This window comes from Sardina pilchardus, chromosome 12, assembly GCF_963854185.1.
Source record: "Sardina pilchardus chromosome 12, fSarPil1.1, whole genome shotgun sequence".
NCBI lineage: Eukaryota > Metazoa > Chordata > Actinopteri > Clupeiformes > Clupeidae > Sardina > Sardina pilchardus.
This window is the reverse complement of record NC_085005.1, coordinates 27,071,787-27,091,987: the sequence shown is the minus strand read 5'-3', so window position 1 is coordinate 27,091,987 and position 20,201 is coordinate 27,071,787. Positions and strand designations below refer to the sequence as shown.

Here is a 20,201-nt window from a genome sequence, read left to right as displayed (position 1 = left end):
GTTCCACCATAACCATTAGAATGTCCTTGATGGTTGCACCTTGTTAAACGCAGGGAAGACAGCAATTTGGATGGTTTTCACTTTCTTCATTGTCACATCTGTGAGCGTGAACCATGAACCACGCAAGTGGCCATAGGTTGATGTGCCCTGAGAAACAGATAGAACTCCTAATAGAATAACTTTATGGCTTCATTTCCTTGGTAAAACGAAAGAATCATAGGGTCCTTCTTTTTGGAGATTCACCAGTTAATTTATGTTTGTCACTACCACCTGGACTGATCAGATCCTGTAATAAACAACATACATTGTGGATTGTTATTGATTTTTCGACAACTGCCCCGACAGACACACACAAAAGGGAATACAATTGCAAAGTTTAATGTGCAAATATCACAAACGGAGGAGGACAAACGGGCATGTGTGGGGAAGTGGGTGCTCTGCTTCCATGGGAATCACAGCAAAGAACCGTTTTCTGGTCTCACGGCGGCTGGTTTCCCAAAAACCAGAAGGCTTTATTGAAAACACTCCTGCACGATACAAAAATGGTACAGTCTCAAATTAAACACAGAAAGCACAGCCCCAAAGAGCAGCAGCAGGCACACACACACACAAACACACACACACTGACACACATCACCAACCCCCTGTTTAAAACCCAAATTTCAGGCAATCTAGCTTTAGCAAGCCGAGACTGAGAAGAGCAGACTGAAATGAGGTCTGGCTTTGAAGTAAGGTTGTCGGAGGGGGCGCAGACGGACGGTCCGACACAGCTCTTCTCGCGGTGATGGACAGACTCATAGTCCAATCACAGCTTTCCTACAAGGTGACCGATGGATTCGAGATCCACAGACAGCAAAGACTGACATGGACTCTAGTCAAAGGGTAGGGGTGTAATTTGGGGCAATATGGCACATGTGACTGGGGCATACCGACTTCCTGTTCCTTTTTTGACTCATCAGTCTTCTCACACCAGATGTGCATCCTGTACCGTAGAGTCACATGACACCCAACTGACTGACGTGTCAGAGAACCGTAAAAAGGAAAAAGACCTGCTGTAACAACAAAACACGAAAATGCATTCAAACTATAATAATGAAAAGATGAGAAATCAGTGGGGTCATTGGCTGGTTATATTTTAATAGGATAATACAAGAGGTCAACCAAAATGAAAAAAAAAAAAAAAGATATCATGTGAAGAAAAAAAAAACCTAAAATAAAAGTAACAAAAATCTCATAAAAACCGACAGAAAGTCTTTAAACACGAACGTCAGTCAGTCCAGAACACTGAACCAGGGGGAGGAGCCTGGAGGGGTGGGATTCACATGGAGGGGAGGGGCTTCAGAACACCTGCGCAGCCATCCAAAAACATCTGTGTGTGTGTGTCTGTGTGTCTGTGTGTTTTATGTCATAACTGCTGGGCAGTGTGGTTGTTTCTTTGTGTGGTGGTGTAGGGTGAAGATTGTGAGAAGACGCCTCCCGAAAGCACAGCTATAAAATCATTACAGCTCATTTCAACCACACACACACATAAACACACTCACACTCACACTCACTCACACGCTGGTATGAAAAGGAAGAACATACACACACATCAACACTCACGCACTTCAATAGTCTCACTATCACAAACACACGTCACCACAATCTCACTGTCTCACTCACACTCTCACACAAACAAATGGAAGCAGGTTTGTGCAGATGAACCCCAAGTGAAAGGAGGGGGGTTCGGACCCTCAGACCTCAAGGGTTAGCTGACTTCTCACCAAAGCGATCCCACACACACACTCACACACACACACACACACAATCTTCCAGCTCCATGCGGCGTATCTATGTGTGTGAACATATTGCATGTCAAGATGTGGGGTGTGTTTGTGTGTCTGTATGTGACTGACAGGAGTAGTCAGAACTTTCTCAGGCCCAAAGCTCCTCCCCCTTGGATAGAGTGACACCTCCAGGCCCCACCTCCTCCAGCCGCCCAGCTCCTAAGTTGCTATGGTGATGTGGAGAATCTTGCCTCGGTTCCATTCTGATTGTTTTTGTTTGTCTCGGGTTTGGATTCAAACGAGAGCAGAGTCAACATCAACTATCCATGCCACTGCTGCTTTCTGTGGAGCCAAGGAGAGGGAGGAAGTGAGAGAGAAAGAGGGAGGGAGAGGGAGAGAGGGAGAGAGGGAGGGAGAGAGAGAGAGAGAGAGAGAGAGAGAGAGAGAGAGAGAGAGAGGGAGGGAGAGAGGGAGAGAGGGAGAGAGAGAGAGAGAGAGAGAGGGGGAGAGAGAGAAAAAAATGGAGATGTGAGAACCAATTATATCTTCCCAAGTCTGTTGGTCTCAGCCACATATAAATCCAAACACACTTTAATGAACTTGTCACTGTGTGTGTGTGTGTGTGTGTGTGTGTGTATGTGTGTGTGTGAGTGAGTGAGTGAGTGAGTGTGTGATTACCGTGGAGACTGTCAAGCTCCTGGCCGTCCTGGAAGGGCGCCGGGCCCCAGATGCGCACGGTTCCGTCATCCGAGGCGCTGGCCAAGAGGCCGGGGTGGGTGGGGTTCCAGCTGACGCAGTTGACGGTGCGAGTGTGTCCCGTGAGCTCGGCGATGGGCAGCTCACCGCGCCGGTGCCAGATGTACACTTTGTGGTCTACGGCACAGAGGCAGGTGAGTGGGCATGTGGCAACGGTCAAGAGAAAGAATGAGCGCGTGTGTGTGATCTGTGTGTGTGTGTGTGTGTACCTTCACTGCCGCTTGCGATGAAGTCCTCGTTGTGTCCGCCGAAGCAGGAGTGTATGGTGTAGAAGCCCTGAGTCACTCCCTGGTACTTCCTCACCAACACTCGGTCTTGCAGGTCCCAGAGATGCACACCCTACACACACACACACACACACACACACACACACACACACACAGACACACACACAGACACACACACGGTGAGTTAAAAACACAAACACACAGTCAGGCTGCTCCCTGACACGCACACCCCATGTAAACAAAATGACACTCAAAAAGACACAGATAGTTCAAGATCATTCAGTGCTCACCTGAGTTGCTACGTTTAAAAGCGCTAACCTTCCATTTCTGGACACAGTGAACGACATGATAGGGTGATCCTCTTGGACTCTGCAACACACACACACACACACACACACTTTTTATAAATCAGAATTGCTATTTATTGACAGTACAGCTCCACAATCCACATGCTTTTTAAAAAAAGAGAAGAAAAAAGAATACATGCAGCAGACACACACACACACAGAATCTCACATGTTTCTGTCGGTGAGGTCCTCAAAGTTGTATCCACGGATTCGCTGGTGTGTGTCAGAGGCCAGGACGGTCTTACCGTCTCCCAAACACCAGAGACACTGCACACGGACACCTTCCCACGAGTCCAGAAGATTCCCGTCCAGATCCTACACACACACACACACACACACACGACACACACACGACACACACACGACACACACACACGTTAGAGAAGCGAGGTACTACACATAGACGCCGTCGCACCAATTCTCCTACATGCACATGCAAGCACACATGCATAAGCTAGGGGTCTCACAACTATTGATTTTAACTCATTGACCAATTTCTATAACAGTTATTGACTTGTAGTTATGTGCCGGTAAAACGCAAGTGCTAACGTTTCAGCTACTGCAGCTGTTGGCAGCGGGACGGTGTTTCCACTTTTAGATGCTTATCCATACTAGGGGCGTTTCTACTGTACTTTAATACAGTGGTACACAAACCACCTGTCATTGTGGAGCAGCTCTCATTTCAGGCAAAGTACTTCCACACATAACAGGGGAGCTACACCAGCCACGATACGGTCTCGTGTGGTGTAGCTACTTCCATTGATTATAGTGATTATTATACCACTGCTTGGTCAAATTTCCTATTGTGATGCGCTATTTGGAACGTGCATTATTTTTCTATATACCGCACGGCTATGAAGTAGTTCCCTTCTTTTGGGCTTATTACACTTGAATATTAATTCGCCAATGTGAATGTAACGGTAAAAACAGCAATGTTGTATCTAAGACGGCGGCAATATAAACGAAAATGATAGTAGCAGTGGTATAAGCGGGATAATCAACTCCGCGCCCTGTGCGTTTATAGGAAAATAATGCACTTATCGAAGTGTAAAGTCCCCTCCGCCTGCGGCGTCGGGTCCTTATTACCACTTCGAACGTGCATTATTTTCCTATAAACGCACGGCGCGGAGTTGATTATCCCTTACTTAACTGCTGCAGCATACGCGTCACGAACGGAACGCTTCAGTTGCACGCCTGGAGTAGCTCCCCTGTGAGAATGTCTGTTCCATTCAGACTTTAGCTATTTTGTCCATGACTAGTTGACTGCTGCCTACAGCACCATCTATTAAACTATCCCTAGCATGCGCACACACACACACACGAACATTATGACAGGTGAAACACATCTTCTGCACAAACACACACACACACACACACACACACACCCAGCCACCCACCCAAACAAACGCTATAGAGAAGAGAGACCCTGCATACACTTGCACTCTCCTGAGCAGAGCAAGCTCCTGTTTCGTAGTTGAAAAAGGCGCACACACACACAAACGGGCGAACTTACACACTGGTAGAACTGTCCCCTCTGTCCCCCCGTGACGAATCGCTTGCCATCAGGGTTCCAGGCCACGCTGGTCAGGCTGTCCTCGTGGGACTGGGTCATCTTGGTGCGCAACTCTCCAGTCTGCCACCAGGGGGAGACATCACATTAAATCCACATGGAACATGCACAGTCCCACAATCCCACATGAACTTAAGTCACGCAGTCAAAAAGTCTATTAGGTGGCTCAGTTCTCTCTGTTTAAATAGGGTCAGTATTATCAGTATAAATTATAACTTATAATGAATGAGTTTAGTACATTATTTTATGATTTAGTACATTAAATTTGCATGTATGTAAAGGATAACGGCCACACAAGGTGTTGCATTAGACAAACATGGTGGATGAGGTGGAGGGCGTTGAATAGACTGCTTGTTCACAAATGGTGTGTGTGTGTGTGTGTGTGTGTGTGTACCTGTACATTCCAGAGCCAGAGTTCAGAGCAGTCGTCAGGTCCGCAGGCGACCAGGTAGGCATCATCCGGACTCCAGGCCAGGTACGACACTCCGTAAGCGTGTCCCTCCAGAGTCTTCAACAGCTTCAGCTGCTGCGTGTGCTATCAGAGAGAGGACTGTTACCAAAACTGGCCTATCAGAGAGAGGGCTGTTACCAAAACTGGCCTATCAGAGAGAGGACTGTTACCAATACTGGCCTATCAGAGAGAGGGCTGTTACCAATACTGGCCTATCAGAGAGAGGGCTGTTACCAAAACTGGCCTATCAGAGAGAGGACTGTTACCAATACTGGCCTATCAGAGAGAGGGCTGTTACCAAAACTGGCCTATCAGAGAGAGGACTGTTACCAAAACTGGCCTATCAGAGAGGACTGTTACCAAAACTGGCCTATCAGAGAGAGGACTGTTACCAAAACTGGCCTATCAGAGAGAGGACTGTTACCAATACTGGCCTATCAGAGAGAGGACTGTTACCAAAACTGGCCTTTCAGAGAGAAGGTTGTTACCAATACTGGCCTATCAGAGAGAGGACTGTTACCAATGCTGGCCTATCAGAGAGGGAATTTGCAATCACTGGAGTAAGGCCTTCCACTACCAGACTTTACAATGAAAAAGGGTATTTGGTATTTTGGGGCGTGAATGTATGTCAGTACAAGAACGTCTCAGGGTAAAGAATGTCGGAGTGAGCGTGGGCATTTGGGAGTGTCTGTGTAAGCTCGTGTCCCTCACCGGTTCCACCTCCCATATGATAACAGTGGTGTCTTTAGAACCAGTGGCCAGTTTGGTTCCGTCATTGGAGAACTTGCAGAACCAAACTTCGTTACAGTGTTCTGTCAGGATCTGCTGTGTGTAACATGGGAACTGCTTCCTGCAATACACACACTCAAGAAAAAGAGATAGAAAGAGAGAAAGAAAGAAAGAGAGAGAGAGAGAGAGAGAGAAAGAAAGACAAAGATAGGAAGAGAGAGAGAGGGAGTTAGTTTAACGGGACAGTGGAGAGCATTTCTCTCTCATAGGCTATGGTGGCTCACACCAGTGTAGTGCATGAAGCAATAAGAGCAGCAGCAAACAGAGCAGGCCTCCTGAGTGACGCCACAGCAGGCTGGAGAGGACAAGACTATTTAGGCGCTGTTCACACCGAGATGCTTCTCTCCACCCCAGGCATCCGCTCACTCCTTCCCCTACCTACACCATGCTGTGACTGGGGAGAAGCTAGACCATTGCCACATGCCTTGTGTTTATTTGTGTTGAGGCAAAAGCACAAGATGCAAGGTGTGTGTGTGTGTGCGTGTATATATGTGTGTGTGTGTGTGTGTGTGTGTGTGTGTGTGTGTGTATATGTGTGTGTGTGTGTGTGTGTGTGTGTGTGTGTGTGTGTGTATATATGTGTGTGTGTGTGTGTGTGTGTATATATGTGTGTGTGTGTGAGTGTGCGTGCGTGCGTGTGCGTGCGTGCGTGCAAACTATTAAAGTCACACCGTGTGTGTTGGGCTGACCTGCTGCAGACGTGGTCCAGCAGCAGAGAGACGGAGTCCAGGCTGCTGTCCAGGCGGGTGTTGTGGTAGAGGCAGCGGTCTCTCTGCTGCTCCACCGCCTGGCGGAGGAGCGTCTGCAGCCGCCGAGGGGGCAGCATCACTGAGGGGGGCAGGAACGCTGCACACACACACACACACACACAGACACACACACACAGACACAGACACAGACACAGACACAGACACAGACACAGACACCAAATGAACACACATATTTTCTGTCATATTCAGTATGAAACTGAAAGAATATGTACAATTTGATGAGGCTGCAAAGGTGTGTCTAAGCATGTGAGTCTGAGTGTGTGTGTGTGTGTGTGTGTGTGTGTGTGTGTGTGTGTGTGTGTGTGTGTGTGTGTGTGTGTATGTCCTCTGCAGTGTGTGTGTCCTCTGCAGCTTGTTGAGGGGTGCAGACTACAAAGTGAGATGAATGGTATGTTGAACACAAAGCCTGAAGTGCGCTCAGATTTGACAAACAGGCAAATGTTCCAGGGGCTGTAAACAACAGCCATTTCACCTCTGCTTGGTCAGGTGAATGTGAACGCACTGTGGGCTATAGGCTCAACATACTACTTATCTTGTAGCGGAGTACACCACTCTGTTGTTGGCAGTGAGATGAGTGGGAGCACTTGCATGCATGCGTGTGTGTGTGTGTGTGTGTGTGTGTGTGTGTGTGTGTGTGTGTGTGGGTGACCGTATGTGTCTTTACTCGCAACTTGTCCAGTAGTCACCAATGTGATGTGTGTGTACGTGTGTGTGTGTGTGTACGACGTGTTTACTCTGCAGCTTGTCCAGTAGTCGGCAGCGTGACGTACGTGTGTGCGTGTGTGTGTGTGTGTGTGTGAGAGTGTGTTTACTCTGCAGCTTGTCCAGTAGTCGGCAGCGTGACGTGTGTGTGTGTGTGTGTGTGTGTGTGTGTGTGTGTTTACTCTGCAGCTTGTCCAGTAGTCGGCAGCGTGACGTGTGTGTGTGTGTGTGTGTGTGTGTGTGTGTGTGTGTGTGTGTGTGTGTGTGTGTGTGTGTGTGTTTACTCTGCAGCTTGTCCAGTAGTCGGCAGCGTGACGTGTGTGTGTGTGTGTGTGTGTGTGTGTGTGTTTACTCTGCAGCTTGTCCAGTAGTCGGCAGTGTGACGCGCGCGCGCGTGTGTGTGTGTGTGTGTGTGTGTGTGTGTGTGTGTGTGTGTGTGTGTGTGTGTGTGTGTGTGTTTACTCTGCAGCTTGTCCAGTAGTCGGCAGCGTGACGCGGCTCCTTTGCCCTCCCACTCTGCTTTGGCTCTCAGGTCCTCTGCGTGACTGCACATCAGGTACCTGTCAATCATACACAGGCAGCCAATCAGATCCACCGACCGCTAAAACTATGTGAATGTCACATAGGCTGCAGGCAATAACATCAGCTGGCCTGCAAAATAAATAGTGAACATGGCATTGTGATTTGCCCTGCCTGCTAAGAAGGTGGATGCAGTTGTTACTCAACTGTTAAAGGGTTACTGATTATAAATGACAGATGATCAGATTGGCCCGTCTCAGATTGCCTCCAGACCGATTTAGCGTTATTGATTATCCATAACTTGCTATAGATCTATTTGGGTGAACCTTATGACCTGGATATGCCTGTCCTTCACTGATTGAGGGTTATTGATCATCAGTAAGCGGTGATTGATTAATCTGACACTGACACTTAATCTGACACTGAATGTGTGTGTGTGTGTGTGTGTGTGTATGTGTGTGAGTGTGTGTGTACCCGCTGAGGACGTGGATGCGGTCCGTGTTGTACTTGAGAGGTGTGAGCTCGCCCCTCAGCACCTGCAGAGCTTCCAGAACCTTCCCGTCCTCAAGGAACTCCAGATACTTCTGCTGTAGGAGCAGGAACTTCATCCGCTGAGGAGCACAAACGTTTTTAGTACTGCCGTTAGATTTCCGGTGTGTTTGAACCTGCAGCTACAGAAAGTTTGGTGTCCTGTGGTCTGCTGTGTCCACTCAAAGGTTGGTCAGCTACTCTTAGACTAATTTCGAAACTTTTTTGGTCGAATTCAGCAAATTTCTCTGTTATCTGTTAGCCTGGGTGTTCCCATGCTGCCTTGTGTGTGATTTGATTCACGCTGCTAAGGCAGCCTGGAAACTATCGCCCTAATTTTTGCCTCAGATAGGGGACCAATCACAGAACAGGGGGGGAAAGCAAGACGATGATGAGCCATGCAGACGCATTTGATAGACATCCGTGGCACCCAATGAGCAGATCTGGGCTTTTTTTTTCAAATACGAGAAAATGAAAGTTTGGTTATCAGACCACGTCTCATTGAGAAGTGGTAGGCGCTAGCCAGGCCACTTATCTGTTCTGTGTGCACTTCAAATCTCAAGAGTTGGAGAGTTGGTTACACAGCCAGCCCTGACTGTGCAAATAGGAAACAGAGACGTACGACTGGGACTTACAGACCTCCAGCCAATCAACATGCAGCTTCAGGAGCATGGACTCGAATCTGATTGGCTACTGTTGAGCTAAGAATCAGCAACCTTCGGCAGAAAGGCAGACAGCATTTTTAAGGATCAGCTGAGCTGGGCTGCGTGTGTGTGCGTGTGTGTGTGTGTACATCGGCTCCGTCCAGCACTGCCCTGGGAGGACCGATTGTACCAGTGGCTTTGGGCGATGTCTTATCTGAATCTGTCAGGGTTGACCCACCCTAAGGCCAGCCTAGGCAACGATGACCCCTCATACACACACACACACACACACACACACACACACACACACACACACACACACACACACACACACACTTGTGCCAGGACAGAGTGTACTCACACCACAGAACACAAGAACATGCTCATATCATACCACAGCACAGACATCCCAGGAAGCAGCTCCCTGAAATTACGACTACAACATGGCTTCCCCCAAACACTTCTAAATCACCTCACCACCTTAAAACAGTATACTAGGTTTCTATCATCCGCACTGCAGGTCTATCATCAACAGAGTGAAAAGTAGCATACTATGCTTCTACCAGCCATCCTATGGTTTTAAAAGCCTCTAACGGTTTAACTTCACCACATTCACAACATGCCTAATAGCCACACAAACCATTACTGAGACACACATTTTTTACCCCTCACACACTTTTTTTTTTTCTAAATAAAAACCCACTGATACTATTCTATGGACAACGCTGTGGCTATTAGAATAACACAAGTGCTGTTCTTGAAGCCACATTGTGGTTCTGTAGCACCACAGTTCTAAGGGGCCACCACGTGCTTCCTGTTTGCTCTGTTTCACTTACAACCACTCCGATATCTAACTGTAGCAGACAAGTGTGCCTCTCACTTGGCATGCTGAACATCGAGATCATCCTGCATACTGGCTAAAGCACCAATACCACACTTGTATTTCGGTTATGCTATTTTCATACTTGTTGGAAGCCATTATCACGATTAATCGATTAATTGCACAGCCCTCCTAGCGATCATCCTGCTTACTGGCTTAAGCATCAATACCACGCCATTATCAACCTCCGCCCACAACAGGTCAGTAACCTGCAGATAAAGGTGAGAAAAAACACCTCATGGCACATGCTTTGGGTCCCCATGACAACCCGCCCCCCCAAAAAGGCGTCTGCCGCCTTCAATCAGCCCTCTAAGCAGCCCAGAGCAGCAGAGCAGCTAGGCCAAAGGTTAATCCTAAGCCTAGAGGTTAGCCCTAGTTCTAACCAATGGCCTACATCAGGGGGACCTCAATCCTGACACCCCATCCCCCCAAAACAAACACACACACACACACACACACACACAGTTCCACATGTCATGTAGTTCCCATCTGTCCATGACGCAAGTCAGCAGCAGAGTAGAGGCTGACGTAGCTTTTTCAGCGTATTTCAATGACAGCAAATTCTACCAGCCCTTGAAGCAGGGGATTATACCAGCAGGCTATATGTGTGTGTGTGTGTGTGTGTGTGTGTGTGTGTGTGTGTGTGTGTGCATACATACAATATATTGCTCACTCTGCACTACATTCCCGAGTTGAGAGGAAATAAACTGTGTGTTTGTGTGTGTGTGTGTGTGTGTGTGTGTCCATCAGATATGTACAAAGACAATTCTCTTAACAATTTAGGGTATACGAGAAAACTCATTCCAAATCCCACACAGTGACCTGTTCCAGTGCCAAACCCACAACAGTTCCACAAACTGCTTCCTGTGTGTGTGTGTGTGTGTGTGTGTGTGCATGTGAACTCTTACCACAATGGCGTTGGGTGAGTGCATCAATGCTTTCAGCTCATTCAGATCATTTTCAGCCTGTGTAACAAAGAGCAGAGGACGGACAAAAGAGAGTTTAGGATCACACAGACACACACACACACACACACTTCGCTCACAGCAACACACACCACATATCCACAAAGAGCTTGGCAGAAGAGACAAAATCACTGTCCAGCAGTTTCTCCCAATATATCCACATGACAAAGTCACACACACGCACACGCACACACAAGCACACGTAATTCACACATAGCCTATATAGCCAGGTCAATTTCTAGACGCTAATGAACAAACTAGGCTGACCTATCGCGGCTCAATTCTTATTCTAAATTGTGCCTCTGATCATCCTATTTTTATTGCACTGAAAAGTGTGATGTTGCTCCAGCCTCCAGTCCTCACTGCCTTCCAGTTATGCCTGCTTGCCTGAGGCCTGAATTGGCACCAGACCTTGGCCAAGCACTGCTAAGCCAACATTCATTATGTTCACTTTGGTCTGGGTCTGCTCCACTGAACATATCAATAGCAAAGCTGCCAATATCAAGATGGCAAGTCTGACTCCTGAGTAGAGAAGCCATGTCATTATTCTCAGCAAAGACCAATACAAATTCCAGCTCTGTTCTCCAAGAATTTAACCATGCAACTTTTTGGACTAAAAGGATCCACACAGATCATCCTTATCCAGGCTCCCTATGATTCAGGGGGCAGTGATGTTCTCAATGTGTTGTTGCCATAAAAGTCTAGTAAGAATACATAGATTGTGAGATACACATATAGCTTAGTCCAGAGATTATGTGGCCTAGTCGGCCTTGCCAGCCGAGGTAATCTGATCAGGACACTAATATCAACGCAGGACAGTCATTATGACTATTAAGCCATAGCAGAATGTTGAAATTTAAGCATCAACAACAAATTTCCATATTTTTAGAACAAATTTCTTGGGGAAAACATCTAAAAGCCCTCTATTTAAAACTAATCGATAGTTATGAAACCACAAATTCCTCTGATAGCAAGAGGCTGGTGGACCATTTTTGGCCTACTGTGGACATATCTGGTGGTCAGCTGGTATTTTGCTCATCGGTTTTCTTGCCTTCACTGGCGGGTTCCCACCAAACGCCCCACTGTTGCCAATTGCGGTCCACACACTTTATTTATTCAGTCGCACGTTTCCCCCCCCCATTTTAATAACATTTTACAGTTCCTCCTAAGACTGGCCACAAGCAAAATTAAAGGTGAGGGTGGTCCGTCAGCAAGCCATTGGTGGTCCGATATCTGCTAATCTGATTTTGCTCTCGGGGTCATGTCAAATCCTTACAATGTTAATCTCAAGAATTATCCTTACTTCATCATAACATGCAATACGAAGATGAGGGCCAACTATTGAGCTACGCTATAAGCAACACAGAGTGAATCAGAGCATTAGCTAGCAATGGCTTTAGCAACCTTACTAGTCAAGATGTGATCGCTCATGGCTGTGTGTAGTAGACAGATAGAAGTCAACTATAACTAGTCACAGAACTATCACCTACCAAGGCATGCTTGTGACTGCACCAATTTTGACACTTTCAAGCCAATGACCAGGGTTGAGACGTGGTTATTTGACTAATGTTCAACCACTCTTTTGTCAGTTCAAAGTCAGTTTACACATGTTAATCCTGGATCTTGACCATTCAGATAGGACCTGGGTCACTCACAACCCCTTTGGGTGTGGAGTAGTTAGCCACCCAAGTCAAGCTATTCACTTTAAAATGGACTCTTGTCTTGCAAACAACATGGGCTTACCCTTTCAGACAATCCATCAACCTGGGTTGAGCCCCGGTCCAAGTGCTAACGGTTGCCATGGCAAACAAAGCTAGCTCTGCCTTCATTAGTGGATGTGTGTAATGGGTCTTGATCATGCACATCTACAAGAGTGTCTTATCAGCCTAATGCGATCAACATCTACAGTGGCATTAGATTTTCAGGGAAGTTATGTATAAACCTAGAATGGGGAAACGAGGACATCTCAGAACTAACCTTTACCCTCACCACACCCCTCAACTAGGAAATAACCCACAATTATTTACACAAATAAACACACACTGATATAATGGGAGACATGTTTTATCCACACTCCACTCCAAACACACACACAGTGCCTCATACCACAGACACACACACAAACACCATCAAAGTTGTAATCCATACATGATCGAACACACACACAAACAAACACCATCAAAGTTGTAATCCATACATGATCGAACACACACAAGCACACACATTAGACAGTCTTCTATGCTATGAAGCAACACACACACACGCACACACATTAGACAGTCTTCTATGCTATGAAGAAACACACACACACACACACACACACACACACACACACACACACACACACACACACACACACACACACACACACACACACACACACACACACACACACACACACACACACACACACACACACACACACACACACTCATATGCATGTCATATGCATGTGCACACGGACACACAAATATGGACAGCCACACACAACGACACACAGACAGACAGACAGAGACAAGAACACACACACAGACACACACCTTATCCCACTCTCCCTCCATGATGTGGTTGCGGAACTTTGTAGCTGATGGGTGCTCCAGTCTGCAGCCCGACTCTTGCATCAACAAGTCCACCGTCTGACTGCAGAGGCATACAAAGAGATAGACAGGGAGGGGGGGAAGCAGCAGAGATGGATAGAGGAAAAGACACAAAATAGGTGGTAGACATGGTGGTGGTGTGGGGGGGGGGGGGGGGGGGGGTAGAGAGAGGAAGCGAGATAGATGAGCACAGACAGTGAGAGGGAGGAGAGGCAGGAAGAGACAGTATTTCAGAAATGTGTTAATAACACAGATACCTCTTCACTGCAGCATGCACGCAGACACACGTCCAGCGATTTGGGGAGGGGGGGCACCCCAGCACAATGACATCATCGTCAGGTACGGAGGAAAAGAGTGGCGCAGAACGTTTTCCTCTGACGAGACAACGTCGTGCTGCCTCGAGGTCTTGCGACCCTTGTGCATCACCACCACCACCACCACCACCACCATCACGCCGGCACCGAATCGGTGCCGGACCTCGCTGTGGCAAGCCCGAAATACCGAATGCAGACACCAGCTATAATTAGTTTCACCCTCACGCCGTCGGTAATATGAAACAGCTGGCTTAGCGTGCTGCGCACTGCATGAAACCGTATAGGCGCACGAGACCCTTGGGGGTTGGGATGTGTGTATTAAATATGTAACCCCTATTATGATTTAAAAACCTGTCGCATACGGCGGTGTCGAGCAGCGCGACCAGTATGTTTCTGGGCACTGAGGTGTGTATACTGCGTGTGTCTACGTTAGTGTGACTTTAGAACAGCAGAAGCCACCGGGACTCGGTCCAGAACCCCTAAAAGGCCCAAATGAAGCGAGGGACCGGACAGGGAATTAGGCACGACACCAAAAGCCTAACCGCCCGAGAGTGGCTGGCTTACGGTCGCCGTTGAAATTCCCGTCATGCTGCAAGGTTGATCGAATTCCACGGCATCGAAGCTCAAACAAAAGCAACCCTTGTCATGGGAGAAAAAAACAAAACAACCGCACATCGTTTCCCTTTTCTACGCTTTTCTGCGCCATTCGTTAACCCCCGCAGCGCTTTGAACATGGCGCACTGTCACCATATGTCTGTGCACGGTATAACACAAAAATGCATCAGGTTATGTTTCAAAATGGGTTGTGACAGTAAACTGTGATTTATAGTCTTTATAACCTTCATTTAAATATGGATTCCAGCGCAGCTAACTCGCTAGGTAGGTGATGTAATAACCTATCAATCTAGCTAGCAAAGCAAAGCCATCTTTAATTTTGAAGACAGCTTGCCCCAGCTGCGTGCCCCGACGTGTACTTTAGTGTTGATCTTGTTATGAGAAATTCTGAGGTGTTTCGTTTGTTTGAAAGGATCGAGGCTGCTTCGTTAGCATGCTAGCAGAGTTAGCTCTGTATTGTGCAAGATGGACCCCATCTTCCTTTCCTTCAGCCAGCAGCCAGAGCTGCCCCCTCCCCCATTCCGCTGTCACACGCAGCAGAGAAACAACAATTGTCACCGTCCTGTCAGGATGCCAATCATCAACAATATATATTTGTATAACGTTATATATACACGTGACACTACTTGACTGATGAGTTTAGTGTTATTTTGTGATGACAGTTCACTTACTTGAGCCCTAACCCGTGTAGATGTTGCCCTATTAGTCTGATCACATCTTCCTCAGACTGTGTTAGACGTTTCTTTTTCTTAATGGAGCCCACGTCCGAACCCGATGCCGTGGAGCTACCAGAGCCTGGTCCAGTCGCAGCTATGTTATTGGTACCACCGCTGTTCCCGTTGTTTGTGCTGGAAATAAGCCCGTTGGAGTGCGCTCCTCCGGCCGAGGAGGACTCTCCGTTCTGTGCGTTGTTCAAGCAGGAAAGGTCCGAGTCCTGTCCCTGTCCTGATCCGTTGGACTGCATGTTTGTGCCGAGATTACTGACGATGTTTCTGTTAAAGTAAATGGCAGAGGATGCCTGAGGATGTGTCGTCGATGAGAGTCCTAAAACAACCGCAGAAAGGCCCACTGTCCCAGTTGAAGCCCCGGGCTCTCCTGCTCCCTCCGCCGCCGAGGCTCGGTGTTTCTTCCGCGGGGGCGGCGACGCTCCGCCGGTGTCCGAGTCGGAGGAGGAGGAAGCGGAGGCCAGAGTTTCCTCACCAAGAGCGGCCGTGGTTAGAAGCCAGTGAAGCCCGGGGATGGGAAAGGAGATGTACGCTCCCGGGATCCAGAGCTCGTCGCCCTGCTGGAAGGCGCTCAGTCTCCACTAGGCTCGCCTGTCTCTTCTGGTCTGTTGTTGTTCCTCCTAACAGCTGCAGCCCTAATGGCGTCCAGGCGCGCTGACGTCACCGGAAATTCCTATACTATCCTTCTTCCGGGTAAGTAGGCTGCTATCACCACTAGGTGGCGTGTAATGACCACTTTTTCAGAGAGAAATCAAAAGGCTCACAAAATTCAACAATAGCAGTGCTAAAGTGCTAAGTGCTAAAAACTAACATTTGATTTTCTATACCTTCCCACAATGAAAAATCCGTTTTACAAGAAGACCTGTTTAAGCTTGAACATTGCTGATAAGATCTAGGCCCATTTTTGATACAGTGAGGTCATTCAAATAATGTGGTTGCTGGTGAGATCCATTTCTTCTGAATGTGCCTCGAAGAGAGCTATTTACTTTGTATACAAACATTGAGATTGGGTGATTTCAGATAAGAGGCAACAGTAGCCTGTGTTGACCAAGGACCAAAGTCTACCTCGCTCACCCACACACCTGGAACATTGGACAACAGAGAACAAAGCGAAAAAAAATGTTTGTTTTTATTTAATTTTTTTAAATCAATTTTAAACTTAAGTACAAATTCCAGAAATTACCTATATCTAAAAGAATACAAAACCTGAGCTTAGTAAAAAGACCTAGAGACAGGGGAGTTTATATTTTTTTTGTGTGAATGATCTGCTTCTATGCCCTCTTCCAGAGATCTCTAGAGTATATGGATGCTGAACTGCTGAAGTCATTCTAGATATGCTACTTGCAGATATAATGGGGAATCATAATCTGGGGAATGCAGTGTTTAGCCTATGTTATGCTTGAGTTTGTGTGTTAGTAGCCTATGTGTATTCGTGTGTGCATCACGACTGGTGCAGGACTTGGTGTGGCAGTGTAGTTGTGAGGCCATTAGCTGGGGTGTCTTTGCCCTTCATGAAGAAAGTGAGGAGTTCTCCTTTCCCTTTCACAAAGATGGGCCCTCGTCTCACAAATCGGAAGCCATACTCCTTCAGAATGTCGTAGCAATCCTCCACCACCTGGGGGAGACAAAGGCACACAGTCAAAACGCTTCAGAACAGCTTGTACTGTAGGTGCATTATGGAGTGTGTACATGCATCTCTCTCTCTCTCTCTCTCTCTCTCTCTCTGTTGCTCTGTCTGTGTGTGTGTGTGTGTGTGTGTGTGTGTGTGTGTGTGTGTGTGTGTGTGTGTGTGTGTGTGTGTGTGTGCGTGTGCATGTGTGTGTGCATTACCTGAATGTTCCCCATCACACCAGTAGACTCCATTCTGCTGGCCACGTTTACTGTGTTGCCCCAGATATCATAGTGTGGCTTCCGGGCTCCAATCACACCAGCTAACACTGCCCCTTTATTCAAGCCTGAGGACGGACACACACACACACACACATCAGCTAGCTTAGCTTAGCTTAAAACACAGTGGAAAAACACTGCACACACTTGTATAAACACACACACACACACACACACACACACACACACCACTAACAGACTGTGCACATATATAAAGGAACCAACCGATGCGTAGCATGAAACTGTTGAAGGATTGGTTGTTGAGGTTGGTAAGAGTGACCTTCATTGCCAAAGCAAAGTCTGCCAAGTCTGCCAAGTGTTGCCATCGCTCCAGAGACTGCTCATCTTTCTGTAAAGTCCAAGGAAATTGCAATGCTAAATTATAGTGTGATTTTGGACTAAAGAGTAACATTGATGTAAAGGGTAAAGTGAGGCTTTGATGTAGTGTTATGGTGTTATTTTTATTTATTTATTTGGACGGGGGGTTGTAGTGTTTTGTCGGGGTGTAAGATAATGGATTTGTGATGATGGGGATGTGGGGTATCTTGATGGGGTTATGGGGTACCCTGATAGATATGTGGGGTACCTTGATGGGGATGTGGGGTACCTTGGATTTGTTGAATCCGTTAGTGTTGCTCTCTGGGGTGACTCCTGATGCTGCCATGTAGGTGCTGCCAATGGTCTTGATCTTAGTGATGCTGAAAAACTCAGGCCTGTCTAGTAACTAAAGGATACAAACACAACACACACACACACACACACACACACACACACACACACACACACACAGAGTCAAAATGAGCACACAGGCACAATGAGTACAAGCACACAAACACATATCACCCCCAACACACGAGCACACAGGTTACATTAAAGCCATCAGGTGTACTCACACTGTCAAAATCGGAAATGATCTCGTTGAGGATTCGCAGGCACTCAATTCCCCCATTGTTAATGCCCTCCTCAGTGTAGAAGTCAGCGAAGTTAGGGATGGATGCAAACATAACGCCAATCTCATCATAGGACTGGCTATATAGCTCCTACACACACACACACACACACACACACACACACACACACACACACACACACACACACACACACACACTAAGTTAGAAGTGGGTGGAATTATAATCAATATTGCCATATCACTGGGCCCTGTACAGCTCCTGCATAAGAACACACACACACACACACACACACACACACACACACACACACACACACACACACACACACACACACACACACACACACACACACACACATACTTCGTCTCTCTTCTTGGTGCCCAGGAAGTGCTTGGCCACGTGTTCGGGCAGCATGTTGATGACGAGGGCCTCGTTACAGCGCCGCATCTCGGCCACCTGCTCCTTCTGGTCGCGCACCTCCACCCGCCACACGAAGAGCTTGCGTGTCTGGCGCTCCACCTGATTGGATATTAGATAGGACACATCGATACCTTTACTTTCAACGACGGACTTGTGCACCAAGGAAACTCTAGTAAATTAATTGTGTCTTGTAATTTACATATAGAGTATGTTTTAAAATGTGTATAAGAACTTAAATAAGATAAGATAAGATAAGATAAGATAAACTTTAATGTCCCAAAGAGGGAAAATTGTCTTGGGCAAGTAAAGTCGCATGTTGCATAACATAGAACGCACAAGAGACTTCACACAGACATACATTACAAAAGCATGACATTACATTCCGTTCCATAACATAACAGAAAAGGAACACTGAACTGCACACACAAGACATCAGACAAACAAGAAGCAAGCAACACAGTAAGCTATAGGCATGTGCAAGATACAACAGCATACCAGATAAATAAATAAGGGGGAAAATAATAATAATAATAATAAAAAATAAAAATAAAAATAAAAAATAATAATAATAAAAAAGAAATAAAATAGCTGGCAAGCACCCAAATCTATTTGGTTTTGATTTTCTTGTTGTCCGTCTTATTATTTACGAGAGTTATTGAAGTTCAAAAGTTTGAAGCGGTTGGATTTGTGCGCCAACACTCTATATCTTCTCCCAGAAGGTAATACTGTAACTCATATTCAGAATGCAGGATATGGGACGGGTCATCTAAGATTTTAAAAGATTTTAAAGTTGTTTTGACTAAGTAAGGGATAATTATTCATTATATGACCTGTGTTCTATACATTATCCCGCTTATTATACACCCTACTTGCCAAAACAAGAAAAGAAACTTACCACAATGTGTCTTTAGCAATGGCTTAGCTACCATTTTGTGGCTTCCGCTAACAACATAAATAGTTTGCCACACAGATAGAACTTGACAGTTTCAGATGTTGCTTGGTAACGTCTTACTAGCTGTCAACTCTTCAACTCCATTGCCATTGACGGCGGTCATTATTATATTTTTCAGAGGTCCTCTATCAGAAAATAATGACCGGTATAACTTTGGGAAATCCTATTCAAGTCAATGGAGCGTTGTACTTGCATTGTGAAGAGCCGTATTATAAAGTAAGTTAAGTGACGGTATAGTGTCAAGTTTATGTATGCAATTATGTCTGCTTGAGCGAGTTTGTATGTGTTTTATGTGTGTGTATGTCAGAGTGTGTGTGTGTATGTCAGAGTGTGTGTATGTCAGAGTGTGTGTGTGTGTGTGTATGTAAGAGTGTGTGTGTGTGTGTGTGTGTGTGTGTGTGTGTGTGTATCAGAGTGTTTGTGTGTGTGTGTGTATGTAAGAGTGTGTGTGTGTGTGTGTGTGTATGTGTGTGTGTAACAGAGTGTGGTTATGTCTGGATACTTACGTGTCGGGAAAAGTAGTAGAGACTCAGCATCATGATGATGATCATCACTGTCATCAAGTACTTAGAGGGCACCACAGGACGCCTACACACACACACACACACACACAATAATCCTGATCATGCAAGTGCTTAATAAGCATCAGAACTCCTACACACAAACACACACACACACACACACACACACACACACACACACACACACACACACACACACACTCATACACACAATAATGATGAATCTTATCATGTACTTGGGAAGAACTCCCTGAACTCTAGCTCTTTCTCAGACACTTTATGCAAGCTCATACACACACACACACACACACACACACACACACACAATAATGATGAGTCTTCTGA

At 46.5% G+C, this 20,201-nt stretch overlaps 2 protein-coding genes across 3 annotated transcripts in view; both read right to left on the bottom strand.

The window, feature by feature from the left end:
* Positions 1-488: 488 nt before the first annotated feature.
* On the bottom strand, positions 489-15,840 carry LOC134098510 (WD repeat-containing protein 26). 2 transcript variants are annotated; one of them, XM_062551573.1, is made up of 14 exons: positions 15,112-15,840; positions 13,455-13,554; positions 10,858-10,914; positions 8,372-8,508; positions 7,841-7,938; positions 6,578-6,752; positions 5,829-5,967; positions 5,061-5,201; positions 4,610-4,729; positions 3,266-3,411; positions 3,040-3,118; positions 2,732-2,861; positions 2,445-2,639; positions 489-2,108 (listed from the first exon to the last, which is right to left on the bottom strand). In XM_062551573.1, exons 1-14 carry the CDS (start codon positions 15,402-15,404, stop codon positions 2,083-2,085), a joined length of 1,836 nt encoding a protein of 611 aa, XP_062407557.1. In that variant the 5' UTR covers positions 15,405-15,840; the 3' UTR covers positions 489-2,082. The 2 variants fall into 2 exon arrangements, with proteins under 2 accessions (XP_062407557.1, XP_062407558.1); XM_062551574.1 differs by having other exon boundaries at positions 6,596-6,752; positions 15,112-15,839.
* A 350-nt stretch (positions 15,841-16,190) lies between these two features.
* The window catches only part of LOC134098509 (adenylate cyclase type 3-like), a 13,459-nt gene continuing 9,448 nt past the window's right edge, over positions 16,191-20,201 (bottom strand). Inside the window, exons 14-20 of the mRNA XM_062551572.1 lie at positions 19,842-19,923; positions 18,324-18,482; positions 17,946-18,092; positions 17,660-17,776; positions 17,278-17,401; positions 16,996-17,120; positions 16,191-16,780 (exon numbers count right to left, since the gene is read on the bottom strand). Coding sequence (XP_062407556.1) covers positions 16,607-16,780; positions 16,996-17,120; positions 17,278-17,401; positions 17,660-17,776; positions 17,946-18,092; positions 18,324-18,482; positions 19,842-19,923 — 928 coding nt within the window. The 3' untranslated portion in view covers positions 16,191-16,606. The remainder of the gene's footprint in view (positions 16,781-16,995; positions 17,121-17,277; positions 17,402-17,659; positions 17,777-17,945; positions 18,093-18,323; positions 18,483-19,841; positions 19,924-20,201) is intronic.

Excerpts from the sequence above, each read along its gene's own strand:
- LOC134098510 (XM_062551573.1), bottom strand. The coding sequence starts at position 15,404 with ATGCAGTCCAACGGATCAGGACAGGGACAGGACTCGGACCTTTCCTGC. Across the intron at positions 5,202-5,828 it reads TCATATGGGAGGTGGAACCG|CACACGCAGCAGCTGAAGCT; the intron begins GTGAGGGACACG and ends TCTCTCTGATAG. Across the intron at positions 2,640-2,731 it reads CATCGCAAGCGGCAGTGAAG|ACCACAAAGTGTACATCTGG; the intron begins GTACACACACAC and ends TCTGTGCCGTAG.